We start from the raw sequence: 27,999 nt of genomic DNA on the forward strand, positions 1-27,999 counted from the left end.
CACCGTGCTGTACCTGTCCTGGGTGTGTTTGATGGGGACAGTGTAGAGGGAGTTTTACTCTGTATCTAACCCCGTGCTGTCCCTGTCCTGGGAGTGTTTGATGAGGACAGTGTAGAGGGAGCTTTACTCTGTATCTAACCCCGTGCTGTCCCTGTCCCGGGAGTGTTTGATGGGGACAGTGTAGAGGGAGCTTTACTCTGTATCTAACCCCGTGCTGTACCTGTCCTGGGAGTGTTTGATGGGGGACAGTGGAGAGGGAGCTTTACTCTGTATCGAACCCCGTGCTGTACCTGCCCTGGGAGTGTTTGATTTGGACAGTGTAGAGGGAGCTTTACTCTGTATCTAACCCCGTGCTGTACCTGTCCTGGGAGTGTTTGATGGGGACAGTGGAGAGGGAGCTTTACTCTGTATCTAACCCCGTGCTGTACCTGTCCTGGGAGTGTTTGATGGGGACAGTGTAGAGGGAGCTTTACTCGGTATCTAACCCCAAGCTGTACCTGTCCTGGGAGTGTTTGATGGGGACAGTGGAGAGGGAGCTTTACTCTGTATCTAACCCCGTGCTGTACCTGTCCTGGGAGTGTTTGATGGGGACAGTGTAGAGGGAGCTTTACTCTGTATCTAACCCCGTGCTGTACCTGTCCTGGGAGTGTTTGATGGGGGATAGTGTAGAGGGAGCTTTACTCTGTATCGAGCCCCGTGCTGTACCTGTCCTGGGAGTGTTTGATGGGGACAGTGTCGAGGGAGCTTTACTCTGTATCGAACCCCGTGCTGTACCTGTCCTGGGAGTGTTTGATGGGGACAGTGTAGAGGGAGCTTTACTCTGTATCTAACCCCGTGCTGTACCTGTCCTGGGAGTGTTTGATGGGGACAGTGTAGAGGGAGTTTTACTCTGTATCTAACCCCGTGCTGTACCTGTCCTGGGAGTGTTTGATGGGGACAGTGTAGAGGGAGCTTTACTCTGTATCTAACCCCGTGCTGTACCTGTCCTGGGAGTGTTTGATGGGGGGACAGTGTAGAGGGATCTTTACTCTGCATCTAAGCCCATGCTGTACCTGTCCTGGGAGTGTTTGATGGGGACAGTGTAGAGGGAGCTTTACTCTGTATCTAACCCCGTGCTGTACCTGTCCTGGAATGTTTGATGGGGGACAGTGCAGAGGGAGCTTTACTCTGTATCTAGCCCCGTGCTGTACCTGTCCTGGGAGTGTTTGATGGGGGACAGTGTAGAGGGAGCTTTACTCTGTATCTAACCCCGTGCTGTACCTGTCCTGGGAGTGTTTGATGGGGGACAGTGTAGAGGGAGCTTTACTCTGTATCTAACCCCGTGCTGTACCTGTCCTGGGAGTATTTAATGGGGACAGTGTAGAGGGAGCTTTACTCTGTATCTAACCCCGTGCTGTACCTGTCCTGGGAGTGTTTGATGGGGGACAGTGTAGAGGGAGCTTTACTCTGTATCTAACCCCGTGCTGTACCTGTCCTGGGAGTGTTTGATGGGGGACAGTGTAGAGGGAGCTTTACTCTGTATCGAACCCCGTGCTGTACCTGTCCTGGGAGTGTTTGATGGGGGACAGTGTAGAGGGAGCTTTACTCTGTATCGAACCCCGTGCTGTACCTGTCCTGGGAGTGTTTGATGGGGACAGTGTAGAGGGAGCTTTACTCTGTATCTAACCCCGTGCTGTACCTGTCCTGGGAGTATTTAATGGGGGACGGTGTTGAGGGAGCTTTACTCTGTATCTAACCCTGTGCTGTACCTGTCCTGGGAGTGTTTGATGGGGGACAGTGTAGAGGGAGCTTTACTCTGTATCTAACCCCGTGCTGTACCTGTCCTGGGAGTGTTTGATGGGGACAGTGTAGAGGGAGCTTTACTCTGTATCTAACCCCGTGCTGTCCCTGTCCTGGGAGTGTTTGATGGGGACAGTGTAGAGGGAGCTTTACTCTGTATCTAACCCCGTGCTGTCCCTGTCCTGGGAGTGTTTGATGGGGGACAGTGTAGAGGGAGCTTTACTCTGTATCTAACCCCGTGCTGTACCTGTCCTGGGAGTGTTTGATGGGGACAGTGTAGAGGGAGCTTTACTCTGTATCTAACCCCGTGCTGTCCCTGTCCCGGGAGTGTTTGATGGGGACAGTGTAGAGGGAGCTTTACTCTGTATCTAACCCCGTGCTGTACCTGTCCTGGGAGTTCTTGATGGGGACAGTGTAGAGGGAGCTTTACTCTGTATCTAACCCCGTGCTGTACCTGTCCTGGGAGTTCTTGATGGGGACAGTGTAGAGGGAGCTTTACTCTGTATCTAACCCCGTGCTGTACCTGTCCTGGGAGTGTTTGATGGGGGACAGTGTAGAGGGAGCTTTACTCTGTATCTAACCCCGTGCTGTCCCTGTCCCGGGAGTGTTTGATGGGGACAGTGTAGAGGGAGCTTTACTCTGTATCTAACCCCGTGCTGTACCTGTCCTGGGAGTTCTTGATGGGGACAGTGTAGAGGGAGCTTTACTCTGTATCTAACCCCGTGCTGTACCTGTCCTGGGAGTGTTTGATGGGGGACAGTGTAGAGGGAGCTTTACTCTGTATCTAACCCCGTGCTGTACCTGTCCTGGGAGTATTTAATGGGGACAGTGTAGAGGGAGCTTTACTCTGTATCTAACCCCGTGCTGTACCTGTCCTGGGAGTATTTGATGGGGACAGTGTGGAGGGAGCTTTACTCTGTATCGAACCCCGTGCTGTACCTGTCCTGGGAGTGTTTGATGGGGACAGTGTAGAGGGAGTTTTACTCTGTATCTAACCCCGTGCTGTACCTGTCCTGGGTGTGTTTGATGGGGACAGTGTAGAGGGAGTTTTACTCTGTATCTAACCCCGTGCTGTCCCTGTCCTGGGAGTGTTTGATGAGGACAGTGTAGAGGGAGCTTTACTCTGTATCTAACCCCGTGCTGTCCCTGTCCCGGGAGTGTTTGATGGGGACAGTGTAGAGGGAGCTTTACTCTGTATCTAACCCCGTGCTGTACCTGTCCTGGGAGTGTTTGATGGGGGACAGAGTAGAGGGAGCTTTACTCTGTATCGAACCCCGTGCTGTACCTGCCCTGGGAGTGTTTGATTTGGACAGTGTAGAGGGACCTTTACTCTGTATCTAACCCCATGCTGTACCTGTCCTGGGAGTGTTTGATGGGGACAGTGTAGAGGGAGCTTTACTCTGTATCTAACCCCGTGCTGTACCTGTCCTGGAATGTTTGATGGGGGACAGTGCAGAGGGAGCTTTACTCTGTATCTAGCCCCGTGCTGTACCTGTCCTGGGAGTGTTTGATGGGGGACAGTGTAGAGGGAGCTTTACTCTGTATCTAACCCCGTGCTGTACCTGTCCTGGGAGTGTTTGATGGGGGACAGTGTAGAGGGAGCTTTACTCTGTATCTAACCCCGTGCTGTACCTGTCCTGGGAGTATTTAATGGGGACAGTGTAGAGGGAGCTTTACTCTGTATCTAACCCCGTGCTGTACCTGTCCTGGGAGTGTTTGATGGGGGACAGTGTAGAGGGAGCTTTACTCTGTATCTAACCCCGTGCTGTACCTGTCCTGGGAGTGTTTGATGGGGGACAGTGTAGAGGGAGCTTTACTCTGTATCGAACCCCGTGCTGTACCTGTCCTGGGAGTGTTTGATGGGGGACAGTGTAGAGGGAGCTTTACTCTGTATCGAACCCCGTGCTGTACCTGTCCTGGGAGTGTTTGATGGGGACAGTGTAGAGGGAGCTTTACTCTGTATCTAACCCCGTGCTGTACCTGTCCTGGGAGTATTTAATGGGGGACGGTGTTGAGGGAGCTTTACTCTGTATCTAACCCTGTGCTGTACCTGTCCTGGGAGTGTTTGATGGGGGACAGTGTAGAGGGAGCTTTACTCTGTATCTAACCCCGTGCTGTACCTGTCCTGGGAGTGTTTGATGGGGACAGTGTAGAGGGAGCTTTACTCTGTATCTAACCCCGTGCTGTCCCTGTCCTGGGAGTGTTTGATGGGGACAGTGTAGAGGGAGCTTTACTCTGTATCTAACCCCGTGCTGTCCCTGTCCTGGGAGTGTTTGATGGGGGACAGTGTAGAGGGAGCTTTACTCTGTATCTAACCCCGTGCTGTACCTGTCCTGGGAGTGTTTGATGGGGACAGTGTAGAGGGAGCTTTACTCTGTATCTAACCCCGTGCTGTCCCTGTCCCGGGAGTGTTTGATGGGGACAGTGTAGAGGGAGCTTTACTCTGTATCTAACCCCGTGCTGTACCTGTCCTGGGAGTTCTTGATGGGGACAGTGTAGAGGGAGCTTTACTCTGTATCTAACCCCGTGCTGTACCTGTCCTGGGAGTTCTTGATGGGGACAGTGTAGAGGGAGCTTTACTCTGTATCTAACCCCGTGCTGTACCTGTCCTGGGAGTGTTTGATGGGGGACAGTGTAGAGGGAGCTTTACTCTGTATCTAACCCCGTGCTGTCCCTGTCCCGGGAGTGTTTGATGGGGACAGTGTAGAGGGAGCTTTACTCTGTATCTAACCCCGTGCTGTACCTGTCCTGGGAGTTCTTGATGGGGACAGTGTAGAGGGAGCTTTACTCTGTATCTAACCCCGTGCTGTACCTGTCCTGGGAGTGTTTGATGGGGGACAGTGTAGAGGGAGCTTTACTCTGTATCTAACCCCGTGCTGTACCTGTCCTGGGAGTATTTAATGGGGACAGTGTAGAGGGAGCTTTACTCTGTATCTAACCCCGTGCTGTACCTGTCCTGGGAGTATTTGATGGGGACAGTGTGGAGGGAGCTTTACTCTGTATCGAACCCCGTGCTGTACCTGTCCTGGGAGTGTTTGATGGGGACAGTGTAGAGGGAGTTTTACTCTGTATCTAACCCCGTGCTGTACCTGTCCTGGGTGTGTTTGATGGGGACAGTGTAGAGGGAGTTTTACTCTGTATCTAACCCCGTGCTGTCCCTGTCCTGGGAGTGTTTGATGAGGACAGTGTAGAGGGAGCTTTACTCTGTATCTAACCCCGTGCTGTCCCTGTCCCGGGAGTGTTTGATGGGGACAGTGTAGAGGGAGCTTTACTCTGTATCTAACCCCGTGCTGTACCTGTCCTGGGAGTGTTTGATGGGGGACAGAGTAGAGGGAGCTTTACTCTGTATCGAACCCCGTGCTGTACCTGCCCTGGGAGTGTTTGATTTGGACAGTGTAGAGGGACCTTTACTCTGTATCTAACCCCGTGCTGTACCTGTCCTGGGAGTGTTTGATGGGGACAGTGTTGAGGGAGCTTTACTCTGTATCTCACCCCGTGCTGTACCTGTCCTGGGAGTGTTTGATGGGGACAGTGTGGAGGGAGCTTTACTCTGTATCTAACCCCGTGCTGTACCTGTCCTGGGAGTGTTTGATGGGGACAGTGTAGAGGGAGCTTTACTCTGTATCTAACCCCGTGCTGTACCTGTCCTGGGAGTGTTTGATGGGGGACAGTGGAGAGGGAGCTTTACTCTGTATCTAACCCCGTGCTGTACCTGTCCTGGGAGTGTTTGATGGGGACAGTGTAGAGGGAGCTTTACTCTGTATCTTACCCCGTTCTTTACCTGTCCTGGGAGTATTTAATGGGGACAGTGTAGAGGGAGCTTTACTCTGTATCTCACCCCGTGCTGTACCTGTCCTGGGAGTGTTTGATGGGGACAGTGTAGAGGGAGCTTTACTCTGTATCTAACCCCGTGCTGTACCTGTCCTGGGAGTGTTTGATGGGGACAGTGTAGAGGGAGCTTTACTCTGTATCTAACCCCGTGCTGTACCTGTCCTGGGAGTGTTTGATGGGGACAGTGTAGAGGGAGCTTTACTCTGTATCTAACCCCGTGCTGTACCTGTCCTGGGAGTGTTTGATGGGGACAGTATAGAGGGAGCTTTACTCTGTATCTAACCCCGTGCTGTACCTGTCCTGGGAGTGTTTGATGGGGACAGTGTAGAGGGAGCTTTACTCTGTATCTAACCCCGTGCTGTACCTGTCCTGGGAGTGTTTGATGGGGACAGTGTAGAGGGAGCTTTACTCTGTATCTAACCCCGTGCTGTACCTGTCCTGGGAGTGTTTGATGGGGCACAGTGTAGAGGGAGCTTTACTCTGTATCTGACCCCGTGCTGTACCTGTCCTGGGAGTGTTTGATGGGGGGACAGTGTAGAGGGAGCTTTACTCTGTATCTAACCCCGTGCTGTACCTGTCCTGGGAGTGTTTGATGGGGGACAGTGTAGAGGGAGCTTTACTCTGTATCTAACCCCGTGCTGTACCTGTCCTGGGAGTGTTTGATGGGGACAGTTTAGAGGGAGCTTTACTCTGTATCTAACCCCGTGCTGTACCTGTCCTGGGAGTGTTTGATGGGGACAGTGTAGAGGGAGCTTTACTCTGTATCTAACCCCGTGCTGTACCCGTCCCGGGAGTGTTTGATGGGGACAGTGTAGAGGGAGCTTTACTCTGTATCTAACCCCGTGCTGTACCTGTCCTGGGAGTGTTTGATGGGGACAGTGTAGAGGGAGCTTTACTCTGTATCTAACCCCGTGCTGTACCTGTCCTGGGAGTGTTTGATGGGGAGGTTGATTTGCTCTGTTTCTAACCAGTTGAATATTTTACAGATACACCTATGGGAAGCCAGTGAAGGGATTAGTGAATGGCACCGTTTGTTTGCAATCCTATAACTACTTCGCATCCGTGACGTATTGTGAGCATGTGGATGGGAAGGTGAGAACTGTCAGAGGGTCAGTGCTGAGGGAGTGCTGCACTGTCAGAGGGTCAGTGCTGAGGGAGTGCCGCACTGTCAGAGGGTCAGTGCTGAGGGAGTGCCGCACTGTCAGAGGGTCAGTGCTGAGGGAGTGCCGCACTGTCAGAGGGTCAGTGCTGAGGGAGTGCCGCACTGTCAGAGGGTCAGTGCTGAGGGAGTGCCGCACTGTCAGAGGGTCAGTACTGAGGGAGTGCCGCACTGTCAGAGGGTCAGTGCTGAGGGAGTGCCGCACTGTCAGAGGGTCAGTACTGAGGGAGTGCCGCACTGTCAGAGGGTCAGTACTGAGGGAGTGCCGCACTGTCAGAGGGTCAGTACTGAGGGAGTGCCGCACTGTCAGAGGGTCAGTGCTGAGGGAGTGCCGCACTGTCAGAGGGTCAGTGCTGAGGGAGTGCCGCACTGTCAGAGGGTCAGTGCTGAGGGAGTGCCGCACTGTCAGAGGGTCAGTGCTGAGGGAGTGCCGCACTGTCAGAGGGTCAGTACTGAGGGAGTGCCGCACTGTCAGAGGGTCAGTGCTGAGGGAGTGCCGCACTGTCAGAGGGTCAGTACTGAGGGAGTGCCGCACTGTCAGAGGGTCAGTACTGAGGGAGTGCCGCACTGTCAGAGGGTCAGTACTGAGGGAGTGCCGCACTGTCAGAGGGTCAGTGCTGAGGGAGTGCCGCACTGTCAGAGGGTCAGTGCTGAGGGAGTGCCGCACTGTCAGAGGGTCAGTGCTGAGGGAGTGCCGCACTGTCAGAGGGTCAGTACTGAGGGAGTGCCGCACTGTCAGAGGGTCAGTGCTGAGGGAGTGCCGCACTGTCAGAGGGTCAGTACTGAGGGAGTGCCGCACTGTCAGAGGGTCAGTACTGAGGGAGTGCCGCACTGTCAGAGGGTCAGTGCTGAGGGAGTGCCGCACTGTCAGAGGGTCAGTACTGAGGGAGTGCTGCACTGTCAGAGGGTCAGTGCTGAGGGAGTGCCGCAGGGTCAGAGGGTCAGTACTGAGGGAGTGCCGCACTGTCAGAGGGTCAGTGCTGAGGGAGTGCCGCAGGGTCAGAGGGTCAGTGCTGAGGGAGTGCCGCACTGTCAGAGGGTCAGTGCTGAGGGAGTGCCGCACTGTCAGAGGGTCAGTGCTGAGGGAGTGCCGCAGGGTCAGAGGGTCAGTACTGAGGGAGTGCCGCACTGTCAGAGGGTCAGTGCTGAGGGAGTGCCGCAGGGTCAGAGGGTCAGTGCTGAGGGAGTGCCGCACTGTCAGAGGGTCAGTGCTGAGGGAGTGCCACACTGTCAGAGGGTCAGTACTGAGGGAGTGCCGCACTGTCAGAGGGTCAGTGCTGAGGGAGTGCCGCACTGTCAGAGGGTCAGTACTGAAGGAGTGCCGCACTGTCAGTGGGTCAGTACTGAGGGAGTGCCACACTGTCAGAGGGTCAGTGCTGAGGGAGTGCCGCACTGTCAGAGGGTCAGTACTGAGGGAGTGCCGCACTGTCAGAGGGTCAGTGCTGAGGGAGTGCCACACTGTCAGAGGGTCAGTACTGAGGGAGTGCCGCACTGTCAGAGGGTCAGTACTGAGGGAGTGCCGCACTGTCAGAGGGTCAGTGCTGAGGGAGTGCCGCACTGTCAGAGGGTCAGTGCTGAGGGAGTGCTGCACTGTCGGAGGGTCAGTGCTGAGGGAGTGCCGCACTGTCAGAGGGTCAGTACTGAGGGAGTGCCGCACTGTCAGAGGGTCAGTGCTGTGGGAGTGCCGCACTGTCAGAGGGTCAGTACTGAGGGAGTGCCGCACTGTCAGAGGGTCAGTACTGTGGGAGTGCCGCACTGTCAGAGGGTCAGTGCTGTGGGAGTGCCGCACTGTCAGAGGGTCAGTACTGAGGGAGTGCCGCACTGTCAGAGGGTCAGTACTGAGGGAGTGCCGCACTGTCAGAGGGTCAGTGCTGAGGGAGCCCCGCACTGTCAGAGGGTCAGTGCTGAGGGAGTGCCGCACTGTCAGAGGGTCAGTGCTGAGGGAGCCCCGCACTGTCAGAGGGTCAGGACTGAGGGAGTGCCGCACTGTCAGAGGGTCAGTGCTGAGGGAGCCCCGCACTGTCAGAGGGTCAGTGCTGAGGGAGTGCCGCACTGTCAGAGGGTCAGTGCTGTGGGAGTGCCGCACTGTCAGAGGGTCAGTGCTGTGGGAGTGCCGCACTGTCAGAGGGTCAGTGCTGAGGGAGTGTCGCACTGTCAGAGGGTCAGTGCTGAGGGAGTGCCGCACTGTCAGAGGGTCAGTGCTGAGGGAGCGCCGCACTGTCAGAGGGTCAGTGCTGAGGGAGTGCTGCACTGTCAGAGGGTCAGTGCTGAGGGAGCGCCGCACTGTCAGAGGGTCAGTGCTGAGGGAGTGCCGCACTGTCAGCGGGTCAGTGCTGAGGGAGTGCCGCACTGTCAGAGGGTCAGTGCTGAGGGAGTGCCGCACTGTCAGAGGGTCAGTGCTGAGGGAGTGCCGCACTGTCAGAGGGTCAGTGCTGAGGGAGTGCCGCACTGTCAGAGGGTCAGTGCTGAGGGAGTGCCGCACTGTCAGAGGGTCAGTGCTGAGGGAGTGCTGCACTGTCAGAGGGTCAGTGCTGAGGGAGTGCCGCACTGTCAGAGGGTCAGTGCTGAGGGAGTGCCGCACTGTCAGAGGGTCAGTGCTGAGGGAGTGCTGCACTGTCAGAGGGTCAGTGCTGAGGGAGTGCCGCACTGTCAGAGGGTCAGTACTGAGGGAGTGCCGCACTGTCTGAGGGTCAGTGCTGAGGGAGTGCCGCACTGTCAGAGGGTCAGTGCTGAGGGAGTGCCGCACTGTCTGAGGGTCAGTGCTGAGGGAGTGCCGCACTGTCAGAGGGTCAGTGCTGAGGGAGTGCCGCACTGTCAGAGGGTCAGTGCTGAGGGAGTGCCGCACTGTCAGAGGGTCAGTACTGAGGGAGTGCCGCACTGTCAGAGGGTCAGTGCTGAGGGAGTGCCGCACTGTCAGAGGGTCAGTGCTGAGGGAGTGCCGCACTGTCAGAGGGTCAGTACTGAGGGAGTGCCGCACTGTCAGAGGGTCAGTGCTGAGGGAGTGCCGCACTGTCTGAGGGTCAGTGCTGAGGGAGTGCCGCAGGGTCAGAGGGTCAGTGCTGAGGGAGTGCCGCACTGTCAGAGGGTCAGTACTGAGGGAGTGCCGCACTGTCAGAGGGTCAGTGCTGAGGGAGTGCCGCACTGTCAGAGGGTCAGTGCTGAGGGAGTGCCGCACTGTCAGAGGGTCAGTACTGAGGGAGTGCCGCACTGTCAGAGGGTCAGTGCTGAGGGAGTGCCGCACTGTCTGAGGGTCAGTGCTGAGGGAGTGCCGCAGGGTCAGAGGGTCAGTGCTGAGGGAGTGCCGCACTGTCAGAGGGTCAGTGCTGAGGGAGTGCCGCACTGTCTGAGGGTCAGTGCTGAGGGAGTGCCGCAGGGTCAGAGGGTCAGTGCTGAGGGAGTGCCGCAGGGTCTGCACTGACCTGTCTGATGTGGGATTATGTGCAGACCATCTTGGCGGGTGATTGGGATAATGATGGGGAAATTCTTGTGAGAAGCCAGTCAGCATTATCGACCTCTTCTACTCACATTGTCCTCTCTGATTCCCCCCCCCCCCCAAAACCCCCTCAGACTGATGCCAATGGCTGCCTGGTAACGGATCTCTCCACTAAAAGCTACAAGTTTGTGAAGCGTCGCTTCACTGACAATGTGCGTGCTAACTTCATTATGGTGGAGTCGGGTACAGGTGAGTTTACGGACGCAAGTTTCCATCCTCGGCCCTCCTAACCTGTCCCGATCTTGATGCCCCAACTCAACTGCAAAAACAAACCTCCTGCCCTCACTCGGCCCATCTCCCTCTCTTCCCTCCCTCATCACGCACCCATCCTGATGCCTCTCAAATGTTGCGAATGTGCCCACTTCCACCACCCCCTCTGGCAGCATGTTCCAGGCACCCACTCTCTCTCTCTCTCTCTCTGGGTGAACAAGTTCCCCCTGCGCAGTGAACACAGAGAATTACAGCACAGGAACAGTCCCTTCGGCCCTCCAAGTCTGCACCGACCATGCTGCCCCGACTGAACTAAAACCCCCTACCCTTCCGGGGACCCCTTAAAACTCACTATCGTATCCGCTTCCACTATCTCCCCCGGCAATGAGTTCCCGGCACCCACCACCCTCTGTGTAAAAAATCTGCCTCGTACATCTCCTTTAAACCTTGCCTCTCACACCTTAAACCTGTGCCCCCCGAGTAACTGACTCTTCCACCCTGGGGAAAAAGCTTCTGACTATCCACTCTGTCCATGCCCCTCATAATCTTGTCGACTTCTATCAGGTCTCCCCCTCAACCTCCGTCGCTCCCGTGAGAACAAACCAAGTTTCTCCAACCTCTCCTCATAGCTAATGCCCTCCAGACCAGGCAACAGTACAGCAGTGGTTGGCTCTGCTGCCTCACAACTCCCGGGATTCAGGTTCGATTCAGGTCCAGCTTGGGGTCACTTGATTACCTGTAAAGACTCGCATTCCAACCATTAAATTGAGTTCGTGTCTCTGTCGGCCCTGTTTGTGAACAGAACTCCCACTCACCTGATGAAGGAGCAGCGCTCTGAAAGCTTGTGGCTTGTGCTACCAAATAAACCTGTTGGACTTTAACCTGGTGTTGTGAGACTTCTGACTAGGGTGCATTGGCCATGCTAAATTCTCCCTCAGTGTCACCCGAACAGGCGCCAGAGTGTGGCGACTGGGGGATTTTCACAGCAACTTCATTGCAGTGTTAATGTAAGCCGACTTGTGACACTAATAAATAAACTTTAAACCTGTGCCTCTTTGTAAATGACATTTCCACCCTGGATAAAGTCTCTGACTATCCTCCCTGGGGCTGTATGGTGGCTCAGTGGGTTCGCACTGCTGCCTCACAGCGCCAGAGACCCGGGTTCAATTCCCAGCTTGGGTCACTGTCTCTGTGGAGTTTGCACATTCTCCCCGTGTCTGCGTGGGTTTCCTCCCACAGTCCGAAAGATGTGCAGGTTAGGTGGATTGGCCGTGCTAAATTGCCCCTTAGTGTCAGGGGGACTATTAGGGTAAATGCATCGGGTTCTTGGGATAGGGCCTGGGTGGGATTGTGGTCGGTGCGGACTTGATGGGCTGAATGGCCTCCTTCTGCACTGTAGGGATAGTATGATTCTGTAAATGCCTCATCATTTTGTCGACCTCTATCCCCTCAGCCTCTGTTTTCCCAGCACAAACAATCCCAGTTTATCCAACCTCTCCTCGCAGCCTCAAGATCAGGAAACTAACATTTGTCGGGAAATTAAACTTGACCCTAACCCTCCTCGGCCCGACCCCGAATCCTCACCCTAAAACTGCTCCTGACCCTCGACCTAACACTGAATCTCACCCTAACCCAAATGCAAACCCGAGCAGGGCCACATAACCTCAGGATAGTGCTGACACTGAGGCTCAACCCCAGAGCTAAATCTAAACCTCACCCCAACATGGTGCTTGTATAACAGCTTAGCTTTCATCGGCAGGTTTACACCTCGCTGCTTTTGGCGAAACCAGCGTCAATCCAGAAATCTCAAAGATAACTTTCGAAGGAGTGGAAGATCATTATAAGAAAGGACTCCCGTACAGTGGGCAGGTAAATTTAATTCAACTCTCCCACACACACACACACTGTGTAATATATACAGGATTAAACTCTCCCATACACACACACACTGTGTAATATATACAGGATTAAACTCTCCCACACACACACTGTGTAATATATACAGGATTAAACTCTCCCACACACACACTGTGTAATATATACAGGATTAAACTCTCCCACACACACACTGTGTAATATATACAGGATTAAACTATCCCACACACACACTGTGTAATATATACAGGATTAAACTCTCCCACACACACACACTGTGTAATATATACAGGATTAAACTCTCCCACACACACACACACACTGTGTAATATATACAGGATTAAACTCTCCCACACACACACACTGTGTAATATATACAGGATTAAACTCTCCCACACACACACACACACTCTGTGTAATATATACAGGATTAAACTCTCCCACACACACACACTGTGTAATATATACAGGATTAAACTCTCCCACACACACACACTGTGTAATATATACAGGATTAAACTCTCCCACACACACACACACTGTGTAATATATACAGGATTAAACTCTCCCACACACACACACTGTGTAATATATACAGGATTAAACTCTCCCACACACACACACACTGTGTAATATATACAGGATTAAACTCTCCCACACACACACACTGTGTAATATATACAGGATTAAACTCTCCCACACACACACACACTGTGTAATATATACAGGATTAAACTCTCCCACACACACACACTCTGTGTAATATATACAGGATTAAACTCTCCCCCACACACACACTGTGTAATATATACAGGATTAAACTCTCCCACACACACACACTGTGTAATATATACAGGATTAAACTCTCCCACACACACACACTGTGTAATATATACAGGATTAAACTCTCCCACACACACACACTGTGTAATATATACAGGATTAAACTCTCCCACACACACACACACTGTGTAATATATACAGGATTAAACTCTCCCATACACACACACTGTGTAATATATACAGGATTAAACTCTCCCACACACACACACTGTGTAATATATACAGGATTAAACTCTCCCACACACACACACACTGTGTAATATATACAGGATTAAACTCTCCCACACACATACACTGTAATATATACAGGATTAAACTCTCCCACACACACACACACACTGTGTAATATATACAGGATTAAACTCTCCCACACACACACACACTGTGTAATATATACAGGATTAAACTCTCCCACACACACACACACTGTGTAATATATACAGGATTAAACTCTCCCACACACATACACTGTAATATATACAGGATTAAACTCTCCCACACACACACACACACACACTGTAATATATACAGGATTAAACTCTCCCACACACACACACTGTGTAATATATACAGGATTAAACTCTCCCACACACACACACTGTGTAATATATACAGGATTAAACTCTCACACACACACACACTGTGTAATATATACAGGATTAAACTCTCCCACACACACACACTGTGTAATATATACAGGATTAAACTCTCCCATACACACACACACTGTGTAATATATACAGGATTAAACTCTCCCACACACACACTGTGTAATATATACAGGATTAAACTCTCCCACACACACACACTGTGTAATATATACAGGATTAAACTCTCCCACACACACACACACTGTGTAATATATACAGGATTAAACTCTCCCACACACACACACACTGTGTAATATATACAGGATTAAAGTCTCCCACACACAGACACACTGTGTAATATATACAGGATTAAACACTCCCACACACACACTGTGTAATATATACAGGATTAAACTCTCCCACACACACACACTGTGTAATATATACAGGATTAAACTCTCCCACACACACACTGTGTAATATATACAGGATTAAACTCTCCCACACACACACACACTGTGTAATATATACAGGATTAAACTCTCCCACACACACACACTGTGTAATATATACAGGATTAAACTCTCCCACACACACACACTGTAATATATACAGGATTAAACTCTCCCACACACACACTGTGTAATATATACAGGATTAAACTCTCCCACACACACACACTGTGTAATATATACAGGATTAAACTCTCCCACACACACACACACTGTGTAATATATACAGGATTAAACTCTCCCACACACACACACACAGTGTAATATATACAGGATTAAACTCTCCCACACACACACACTGTGTAATATATACAGGATTAAACACTCCCACACACACACTGTGTAATATATACAGGATTAAACTCTCCCACACACACACACTGTGTAATATATACAGGATTAAACTCTCCCACACACACACACTGTGTAATATATACAGGATTAAACACTCCCACACACACACTGTGTAATATATACAGGATTAAACTCTCCCACACACACACACTGTGTAATATATACAGGATTAAACTCTCCCACACACACACACACACACACTGTGTAATATATACAGGATTAAACTCTCCCACACACACACTGTGTAATATATACAGGATTAAACTCTCCCACACACACACACTGTGTAATATATACAGGATTAAACTCTCCCACACACACACACACACACTGTGTAATATATACAGGATTAAACTCTCCCACACACACACACTGTGTAATATATACAGGATTAAACTCTCCCACACACACACACTGTAATATATACAGGATTAAACTCTCCCACACACACACTGTGTAATATATACAGGATTAAACTCTCCCACACACACACACTGTGTAATATATACAGGATTAAACTCACACACACACACACACTGTGTAATATATACAGGATTAAACTTTCCCACACACACTGTGTAATATATACAGGATTAAACTCTCCCACACACACACACACTGTGTAATATATACAGGATTAAACTCTCCCACACACACACACTGTGTAATATATACAGGATTAAACTCACACACACACACACACTGTGTAATATATACAGGATTAAACTTTCCCACACACACTGTGTAATATATACAGGATTAAACTCTCCCACACACACACACACTGTGTAATATATACAGGATTAAACTCTCCCACACATACACACTGTGTAATATATACAGGATTAACCTATCCCACACACACACTGTGTAATATATACAGGATTAAACTCTCCCACACACACTGTGTAATATATACAGGATTAAACTCTCCCACACACACACACTGTGTAATATATACAGGATTAAACTCTCCCACACACACACACACTGTGTAATATATACAGGATTAAACTCTCCCACACACACACACTGTGTAATATATACAGGATTAAACTCTCCCACACACACACTGTGGGATATATACAGGATTAAACACTCCCACACACACACACTGTGTAATATATACAGGATTAAACTCTCCCACACACACACACTGTGTAATATATACAGGATTAAACTCTCCCACACACACACACACACTGTGTAATTTATACAGGATTAAACTCACACACACACACACACACACTGTGTAATATATACAGGGTTAAACACTCCCACACACACACACACACACACACTGTGTAATATATACAGGATCAAACTCTCCCACACACACAGTGTAATATATACAGGATTAAACTCTCCCACACACACTGTAATATATACAGGATTAAACTCTCCCACACACACACACACTGTGTAATATATACAGGATTAAACTCTCCCACACACACACACACTGTGTAATATATACAGGATTAAACTCTCCCACACACACACTGTAATATATACAGGATTAAACTCTCCCACACACACACTGTGTAATATATACAGGATTAAACTCTCCCACACACACACTGTGTAATATATACAGGATTAAACTCTCCCACACACACACACACTGTGTAATATATACAGGATTAAACTCTCCCACACACACACACTGTGTAATATATACAGGATTAAACTCTCCCACACACACACTGTGTAATATATACAGGATTAAACTCTCCCACACACACACACACTGTGTAATATATACAGGATTAAACTCACCCACACACACACACTGTGTAATATATACAGGATTAAACTCTCCCACACACACACACACTGTGTAATATATACAGGATTAAACTCACCCACACACACACACTGTGTAATATATACAGGATTAAACTCACCCACACACACACACTGTGTAATATATACAGGATTAAACTCTCCCACACACACACACACTGTGTAATATATACAGGGTTAAACTCTCCCACACACACACACTGTGTAATATATACAGGATTAAACACGCCCACACACACACACACACTGTGTAATATATACAGGATTAAACTCTCCCACACACACACACACTGTGTAATATATACAGGATTAAACTCACACACACACACACACTGTGTAATATATACAGGATTAAACTCTCCCACACACACACACACTGTGTAATATATACAGGATTAAACACTCCCACACACACACACTGTGTAATATATACAGGATTAAACTCTCCCACACACACTGTGTAATATATACAGGATTAAACTCTCCCACACACACACACTGTGTAATATATACAGGATTAAACTTTCCCACACACACACACTGTGTAATATATACAGGATTAACCTATCCCACACACACACTGTGTAATATATACAGGATTAAACTCTCCCACACACACACACACTGTGTAATATATACAGGATTAACCTATCCCACACACACACTGTGTAATATATACAGGATTAAACACTCCCACACACACACACTGTGTAATATATACAGGATTAAACTCTCCCACACACACACACTGTGTAATATATACAGGATTAAACTCTCCCACACACACACACTGTGTAATATATACAGGATTAAACTCTCCCACACACACACACTGTGTAATATATACAGGATTAAACTCTCCCACACACACACACTGTGTAATACATACAGGATTAAACTCTCCCACACACACACACTGTGTAATATATACAGGATTAAACTCTCCCACACACACACACACTGTGTAATATATACAGGATTAAACTCTCCCACACACACACACTGTGTAATATATACAGGATTAAACTCTCCCACACACACACACTGTGTAATATATACAGGATTAAACTCTCCCACACACACACACTGTGTAATATAGACAGGATTAAACTCTCCCACACACACACACTGTGTAATATATACAGGATTAAACTCTCCCACACACACACACACTGTGTAATATATACAGGATTAAACTCTCCCACACACACACACACTGTGTAATATATACAGGATTAAACTCTCCCACACACACACACACTGTGTAATATATACAGGGTTAAACTCTCCCACACACACACACACTGTGTAATATATACAGGATTAAACTCTCCCACACACACACACACTGTGTAATATATACAGGATTAAACTCTCCCACACACACACACACTGTGTAATATATACAGGGTTAAACTCTCCCACACACACACACACTGTGTAATATATACAGGATTAAACTCCCACACACACACACACTGTGTAATATATGCAGGATTAAACTCTCCCACACACACACACACTGTGTAATATATACAGGATTAAACTCTCCCACACACACACACACTGTGTAATATATACAGGATTAAACTCTCCCACACACACACACTGTGTAATATATACAGGATTAAACTCTCCCACACACACACACTGTGTAATATATACAGGATTAAACTCTCCCACACACACACACACACTGTGTAATATATACAGGATTAAACTCTCGCACACACACACACTGTGTAATATATACAGGATTAAACTCTCCCACACACACACACACACTGTGTAATATATACAGGATTAAACACTCCCACACACACACACTGTGTAATATATACAGGATTAAACTCTCCCACACACACACACACTGTGTAATATATACAGGATTAAACTCTCCCACACACACACTGTGTAATATATACAGGATTAAACTCTCCCACACACACACACTGTGTAATATATACAGGATTAAACTCTCCCACACACACACACACTGTGTAATATATACAGGATTAAACTCTCCCACACACACACACACTGTGTAATATATACAGGGTTAAACTCTCCCACACACACACACACTGTGTAATATATACAGGATTAAACTCTCCCACACACACACACACTGTGTAATATATACAGGATTAAACTCTCCCACACACACACACACTGTGTAATATATACAGGGTTAAACTCTCCCACACACACACACACTGTGTAATATATACAGGATTAAACTCCCACACACACACACACTGTGTAATATATGCAGGATTAAACTCTCCCACACACACACACACTGTGTAATATATACAGGATTAAACTCTCCCACACACACACACTGTGTAATATATACAGGATTAAACTCTCCCACACACACACACACTGTGTAATATATACAGGATTAAACTCTCCCACACACACACACTGTGTAATATATACAGGATTAAACTCTCCCACACACACACTGTGTAATATTTACAGGATTTAACTCTCCCACACACACACACACTGTGTAATATATACAGGATTAAACTCTCCCACACACACACACTGTGTAATATATACAGGATTAAACTCCCACACACACACACACTGTGTAATATATACAGGATTAAACTCTCCCACACACACACACTGTGTAATATATACAGGATTAAACTCTCCCACACACACACTGTGTAATATATACAGGATTAAACTCTCCCACACACACACACTGTGTAATATATACAGGATTAAACTCTCCCACACACACACACACTGTGTAATATATACAGGATTAAACTCTCCCACACACACACACTGTGTAATATATACAGGATTAAACTCCCACACACACACACACTGTGTAATATATACAGGATTAAACTCTCCCACACACACACACACACTGTGTAATATATACAGGATTAAACTCTCCCACACACACACACTGTGTAATATATACAGGATTAAACTCTCCCACACACACACACACTGTGTAATATATACAGGATTAAACTCTCCCACACACACACACACACTGTGTAATATATACAGGATTAAACTCTCCCGCACACACACACTGTGTAATATATACAGGATTAAACTCTCCCACACACACACACACTGTGTAATATATACAGGATTAAACTCTCCCCCACACACACACTGTGTAATATATACAGGATTAAACTCTCCCACACACACACTGTGTAATATATACAGGATTAAACTCTCCCACACACACACACTGTGTAATATATACAGGATTAAACTCTCCCACACACACACTGTGTAATATATACAGGATTAAACTCTCCCGCACACACACACTGTGTAATATATACAGGATTAAACTCTCCCACACACACACACACTGTGTAATATATACAGGATTAAACTCTCCCACACACACACACACTGTGTAATATATACAGGATTAAACTCTCCCACACACACACACACTGTGTAATATATACAGGATTAAACTCTCCCACACACACACACACTGTGTAATATATACAGGATTAAACTCTCCCACACACACACTGTGTAATATATACAGGATTAAACTCTCCCACACACACACACTGTGTAATATATACAGGATTAAACTCTCCCACACACACACACACTCTGTAATATATACAGGATTAAACTCTCCCACACACACACACTGTGTAATATATACAGGATTAAACTCTCCCACACACACACACTGTGTAATATATACAGGATTAAACTCTCCCACACACACACACACACTGTGTAATATATACAGGATTAAACTCTCGCACACACACACACTGTGTAATATATACAGGATTAAACTCTCCCACACACACACACACACTGTGTAATATATACAGGATTAAACACTCCCACACACACACACTGTGTAATATATACAGGATTAAACTCTCCCACACACACACACACTGTGTAATATATACAGGATTAAACTCTCCCACACACACACTGTGTAATATATACAGGATTAAACTCTCCCACACACACACACTGTGTAATATATACAGGATTAAACTCTCCCACACACACACACACTGTGTAATATATACAGGATTAAACTCTCCCACACACACACACACTGTGTAATATATACAGGATTAAACTCTCCCACACACACACACTGTGTAATATATACAGGGTTAAACTCTCCCACACACACACTGTGTAATATATACAGGGTTAAACTCTCCCACACACACACACACTGTGTAATATATACAGGATTAAACTCTCCCACACACACACTGTGTAATATATACAGGATTAAACTCTCCCACACACACACACACACACACTGTGTAATATATACAGGATTAATCTCTCGCACACACACACACACACACTGTAATATATACAGGATTAAACTCTCCCACACACACACTGTGTAATATATACAGGATTAAACTCTCCCACACACACACACTGTGTAATATATACAGGATTAAACTCTCCCACACACACACTGTGTAATATATACAGGATTAAACTCTCCCGCACACACACACTGTGTAATATATACAGGATTAAACTCTCCCACACACACACACTGTGTAATATATACAGGATTAAACTCTCCCACACACACACACACTGTGTAATATATACAGGATTAAACTCTCCCACACACACACACACTGTGTAATATATACAGGATTAAACTCTCCCACACACACACACACTGTGTAATATATACAGGATTAAACTCTCCCACACACACACTGTGTAATATATACAGGATTAAACTCTCCCACACACACACACTGTGTAATATATACAGGATTAAACTCTCCCACACACACACACACTCTGTAATATATACAGGATTAAACTCTCCCACACACACACACTGTGTAATATATACAGGATTAAACTCTCCCACACACACACACTGTGTAATATATACAGGATTAAACTCTCCCACACACACACACACACTGTGTAATATATACAGGATTAAACTCTCGCACACACACACACTGTGTAATATATACAGGATTAAACTCTCCCACACACACACACACACTGTGTAATATATACAGGATTAAACACTCCCACACACACACACTGTGTAATATATACAGGATTAAACTCTCCCACACACACACACACTGTGTAATATATACAGGATTAAACTCTCCCACACACACACTGTGTAATATATACAGGATTAAACTCTCCCACACACACACACTGTGTAATATATACAGGATTAAACTCTCCCACACACACACACACTGTGTAATATATACAGGATTAAACTCTCCCACACACACACACTGTGTAATATATACAGGATTAAACTCTCCCACACACACACACACTGTGTAATATATACAGGATTAAACTCTCCCACACACACACACACTGTGTAATATATACAGGATTAAACTCTCCCACACACACACACACTCTGTAATATATACAGGATTAAACTCTCCCACACACACACACTGTGTAATATATACAGGGTTAACCTCTCCCACACACACACTGTGTAATATATACAGGGTTAAACTCTCCCACACACACACACACTGTGTAATATATACAGGATTAAACTCTCCCACACACACACTGTGTAATATATACAGGATTAAACTCTCCCACACACACACACACACACACTGTGTAATATTTCCAGGATTAAACTCTCCCACACACACACACACACACACTGTGTAATATATACAGGATTAATCTCTCGCACACACACACACACACACTGTGATATATACAGGATTAAACTCTCCCACACACACACACACTGTGTAATATATACAGGATTAAACTCTCCCACACACACACACACTGTGTAATATATACAGGATTAAACTCTCCCACACACACACTGTGTAATATATACAGGATTAAACTCTCCCACACACACACACTGTGTAATATATACAGGATTAAACTCTCCCACACACACACACACTCTGTAATATATACAGGATTAAACTCTCCCACACACACACACTGTGTAATATATACAGGATTAAACTCTCCCACACACACACACTGTGTAATATATACAGGATTAAACTCTCCCACACACACACACACACTGTGTAATATATACAGGATTAAACTCTCGCACACACACACACTGTGTAATATATACAGGATTAAACTCTCCCACCCACACACACACACTGTGTAATATATACAGGATTAAACACTCCCACACACACACACTGTGTAATATATACAGGATTAAACTCTCCCACACACACACACACTGTGTAATATATACAGGATTAAACTCTCCCACACACACACTGTGTAATATATACAGGATTAAACTCTCCCACACACACACACACTGTGTAATATATACAGGATTAAACTCTCCCACACACACACACACTGTGTAATATATACAGGATTAAACTCTCCCACACACACACACACTGTGTAATATATACAGGATTAAACTCTCCCACACACACACACTGTGTAATATATACAGGGTTAAACTCTCCCACACACACACTGTGTAATATATACAGGGTTAAACTCTCCCACACACACACACACTGTGTAATATATACAGGATTAAACTCTCCCACACACACACTGTGTAATATATACAGGATTAAACTCTCCCACACACACGCACACACACACTGTGTAATATATACAGGATTAATCTCTCGCACACACACACACACACACTGTAATATATACAGGATTAAACTCTCCCACACACACACTGTGTAATATATACAGGATTAAACTCTCCCACACACACACACTGTGTAATATATACAGGATTAAACTCTCCCACACACACACTGTGTAATATATACAGGATTAAACTCTCCCGCACACACACACTGTGTAATATATACAGGATTAAACTCTCCCACACACACACACACTGTGTAATATATACAGGATTAAACTCTCCCACACACACACACACTGTGTAATATATACAGGATTAAACTCTCCCACACACACACACACTGTGTAATATATACAGGATTAAACTCTCCCACACACACACACACTGTGTAATATATACAGGATTAAACTCTCCCACACACACACTGTGTAATATATACAGGATTAAACTCTCCCACACACACACACTGTGTAATATATACAGGATTAAACTCTCCCACACACACACACACTCTGTAATATATACAGGATTAAACTCTCCCACACACACACACTGTGTAATATATACAGGATTAAACTCTCCCACACACACACACTGTGTAATATATACAGGATTAAACTCTCCCACACACACACACACACTGTGTAATATATACAGGATTAAACTCTCGCACACACACACACTGTGTAATATATACAGGATTAAACTCTCCCACACACACACACACACACTGTGTAATATATACAGGATTAAACACTCCCACACACACACACTGTGTAATATATACAGGATTAAACTCTCCCACACACACACACACTGTGTAATATATACAGGATTAAACTCTCCCACACACACACTGTGTAATATATACAGGATTAAACTCTCCCACACACACACACACTGTGTAATATATACAGGATTAAACTCTCCCACACACACACACACTGTGTAATATATACAGGATTAAACTCTCCCACACACACACACACTGTGTAATATATACAGGATTAAACTCTCCCACACACACACACACTCTGTAATATATACAGGATTAAACTCTCCCACACACACACACTGTGTAATATATACAGGGTTAAACTCTCCCACACACACACTGTGTAATATATACAGGGTTAAACTCTCCCACACACACACACACTGTGTAATATATACAGGATTAAACTCTCCCACACACACACTGTGTAATATATACAGGATTAAACTCTCCCACACACACACACACACACACTGTGTAATATATACAGGATTAAACTCTCCCACACACACACACACTGTGTAATATATACAGGATTAAACTCTCCCACACACACACACTGTGTAATATATACAGGATTAAACTCTCCCACACACACACTGTGTAATATATACAGGATTAAACTCTCCCACACACACACACACACACACTGTGTAATATATACAGGATTAAACTCTCCCACACACACACACACACACACTGTGTAATATATACAGGATTAATCTCTCGCACACACACACACACACACTGTAATATATACAGGATTAATCTCTCGCACACACACACTGTGTAATATATACAAGATTAAACTCTCCCCCAGACACAGACACATTGTTTAATATATGCAGGATTAAATTATTCTCATTAATTTACAATAATGCGTCTATCTCACTGTGCAGGTCCGAATACAATATTCCACTGGTGGTCCTGTCCGCAATGCCTCCATCTTCCTGTTCTGCAGTTTGAAACCTGGCGCCGAGAAACTTACCACGGATGAGAATGGGTTGGCATCGTTCTCACTGGATACAACCACCTGGGGGTCTCTGCCTGTGTCCTTCACCGTGAGTCAAGGGGGCGAATTGTACCTGTCCCGCCCACCATGGGAATCAGGGTCGGACCACGGGGACGTCCATTGACCTCGGGTGGGATTTCCCCGTTTCGGGGTCGATCGAGGCGGGACACGCCCGCGTTGTGTGCCACGGGGACACGGTCAGACTGGCTGGCGTTGCGAGTCAGGGATTTGGACAGGGGATTACCGTGCCCACTTGGTGAACAAGGCTAGGGTATTTTGCCAACTGACTTGGAATGACAGGGGTTCGTTGCGGGCATTCAGGACTAAGTTGGGGTTGAGGGTGGGTCTTGTCAGGGTGTGTGGGACTGAGGATGGAATGACAGGGGGAGATGGTTAGATTCTCTCTAACTGGCTGGGTCCCAGTTCAATTTCTGGTCAATGGGGACCCCCAGGATGTTGATAGTGGGGGAGGGGATTTCACCAATGGCAGTGGGGGGAGATGGTTAGATTCTCTCCTGTTGGAGGGTGGATAACACAAATGCTTCAAGAAGGTTTTGGTGGGGAAATTGAGTATAATATCTTGTTGACACTGGATGTGCTTAACCTGTTGCTCTCTCCTCCTCCTCTCTTTCTAGGCCATTTATCAGGGTGGTTACCTCTTTCAAAACAGTCTTCCCCACCACAAGTCCGGTCATCACATGGTCAAACCCTTCTACTCCAGATCCAGCAGTTTCCTCTCCATCCAGAAGCACCATCAGGAACTGCCCTGTGACTCACAGCTGGACGTAGAAATTCACTACACCATCACGTGTCCAACAGTCCAGGAAAAGGCCAGCCTGGATGTCTTCTACCTGGTGAGAATAGAAACATAGAAGATCGGAGCGGGAGGAGGCCCAATCGAGCCTGCTCCGTCATTTGTCACGATCATGACTGATCATCCAACTCAACAGCCTAATCCTGCTCTCTCCCCACAACCCCCTCAGGTGCTACATCCAGTCGCCTCTTGAATACATTCAATGTTTTGGGAGGCGATGACCCAGTGATATTATCGCTAGACTATTAATCCAGAAACTCAGCTAATGTTCTGGGGGACCCAGATTCGAATCCCGCCACGGCAGATGGTGGAATTTGAGTTCAATGACATAAATCTTGAATTAAGAATCTACTGATGACCATGAAACCATTATCGGAAAAACCCATCTGGTTCACTAATGTCCTTTTAGGGAAGGAAATCTGCCGTCCTTACCCGGTCTGGCTGACCTGTGACTCCAGAGCCACAGCAATGTGGTTGACTCTCAACTGCCCTCCAAGGGCAACTAGGGATGGGCAATAAATGCTGGACCAGCCAGCGACGCCCATGTCCCATGAATAGAGTCATAGAGGTTTACAGCATGGAATCAGGCTCTTCAGCCCAACTTGTCCATGCCGCCCCTTTTTCTAACCATTAAGCGAGAACCAATTGCCCACATTTGGCCCAAATCCCTCTGTACCCATCGTACCCATGTAACTGTCCAAACACTTCTTAAAAGACAAAATTGTACCCGCCTCTACTACTGCCTCTGGCAGCTTGTTCCAGACACTCACCACCCTCTGTGTGAAACAATTGCCCCTCTGGACACTTTTGTATCTCTCCCCTCTCACCTTAAACCTATGCCCTCTAGTTTTAGACTCCCCTACCTTTGGGAAAAGATGTTGACTATCTAGCTGATCTGTGCCCCTAATTATTTTATAGACCTCTATAAGGTCACCCCTCAGCCTCCTACGCTCCAGAGAAAAAAGTCCCAGTCTATCCAGCCTCTCCTTATAACTCAATCCATCAAGTCCCGGTAGCATCCTAGTAAATCTCTTCTGCACCCTTTCTAGTTTAATAATATCCTTTCTATAATAGGGTGACCAGAACTGTACACAGTATTCCAAGTGTGGCCTTACCAATGTCTTGTACAACTTCAACAAGGCGTCCCAACTCCTGTATTCAATGTTCTGACCGATGAAACTAAGCATGCCGAATGCCTTCTTCTCCACTCTGTCCACCTGTGACTCCACTTTCAAGGAGCTTTGAACCTGTACCCCTGGATCTCTTTGATCTGTAACTCTCCCCAATGCCCTACCATTAACTAAGTAAGTCCTGCCCTGGTTCAAATCTACCAAAATGCATCACCTCGCATTTATCTAAATAAAACTCCAGTGTCCAGAGGGTCAATTTTTTCACACAGAGGGTGGTGAGTGTCTGGAACGAGCTGCCAGAGGCAGTAGTAGAGGCGGGTACAATTTTGTCTTTTGAAAAGCATTTAGACAGTTACATGGGTATGATGGGTACAGAGGGATATGGGCCAAATGCGGGCAATTGGGACTAGATTAATGGCTAAAAAAAGGGGTGGCATGGACAAGTTGGGCCGAAGGGCCTGTTTCCATGCTGTAAACCTCTATGACTAAATAATACTGCGTCTGCCATTGATTTGCCCACTCACCCAAGCTGTCCAGATCATGCTGAAGGATCTCTGCATCCTCATCACAGTTCACTCTTCCACCCAACCTGGTATCACCTGCAAACTTCACTTTTCTGTTGGGCCTCATTTCTGTGGCATTGTCTGTTTGACCACATCCTGCTCTCTCTCTCTCTCTGCACAGGTCATGTCGAGGGGACTTATCGTGAAACTCAATCAGAAAACGATCTCCGTCGGTGGCTCCGAAGGTTTGATGCTTCTCGCTTGTCTGTGGAGATCGCCCGTATCGATCAATGTGACCCTCCCCCTCCCCGAACACCTCCCACCCTGCTCCTAAAATATTCAAAGCAAACTGTTTGTCCCGAACTCCCTCTGCTTCCCTCTGGAACACAAGTCACACAGCTCCCACTGTGTGTGTGTGTGTGTGTGTGTGTGTGTGACGGTGTGTGTGTGTGTGTGTGTGTGTGTGTGTGTGTGTGTGAGACGGTGTGTGTGTGTGTGAGACGGTGTTTGTGTGTGTGTGACGGTGTTTGTGTGTGTGTGTGTGAGACGGTGTGTGTGCAAGTGTGTGCGAGAGAGCGTGAGTGTGCGCGAGAGAGTGTGAGTGTGCGTGAGGGAGTGTGAGTGAGTGCGCGCGAGAGTGTGAGTGTGCGCGCGCGAGAGTGTGAGT

The 27,999-nt window shown here is 47.2% G+C and overlaps 1 protein-coding gene across 1 annotated transcript in view; it reads left to right on the forward strand.

Annotated features, from left to right (window-relative positions):
- The window catches only part of LOC144489083 (alpha-2-macroglobulin-like), a 66,446-nt gene extending 38,769 nt beyond the window's left edge, over positions 1-27,677 (forward strand). The window contains exons 8-13 of the mRNA XM_078207037.1: positions 6,597-6,702; positions 10,337-10,451; positions 12,232-12,341; positions 24,773-24,934; positions 25,521-25,739; positions 27,514-27,677. Of these exons, the coding sequence (XP_078063163.1) occupies positions 6,597-6,702; positions 10,337-10,451; positions 12,232-12,341; positions 24,773-24,934; positions 25,521-25,739; positions 27,514-27,666 (865 nt within the window). The 3' untranslated portion in view covers positions 27,667-27,677. The remainder of the gene's footprint in view (positions 1-6,596; positions 6,703-10,336; positions 10,452-12,231; positions 12,342-24,772; positions 24,935-25,520; positions 25,740-27,513) is intronic.
- The last annotated feature ends 322 nt before the right edge of the window (positions 27,678-27,999 follow it).

Source organism: Mustelus asterias, unplaced genomic scaffold, assembly GCF_964213995.1.
Source record: "Mustelus asterias unplaced genomic scaffold, sMusAst1.hap1.1 HAP1_SCAFFOLD_2001, whole genome shotgun sequence".
Lineage (NCBI taxonomy): Eukaryota > Metazoa > Chordata > Chondrichthyes > Carcharhiniformes > Triakidae > Mustelus > Mustelus asterias.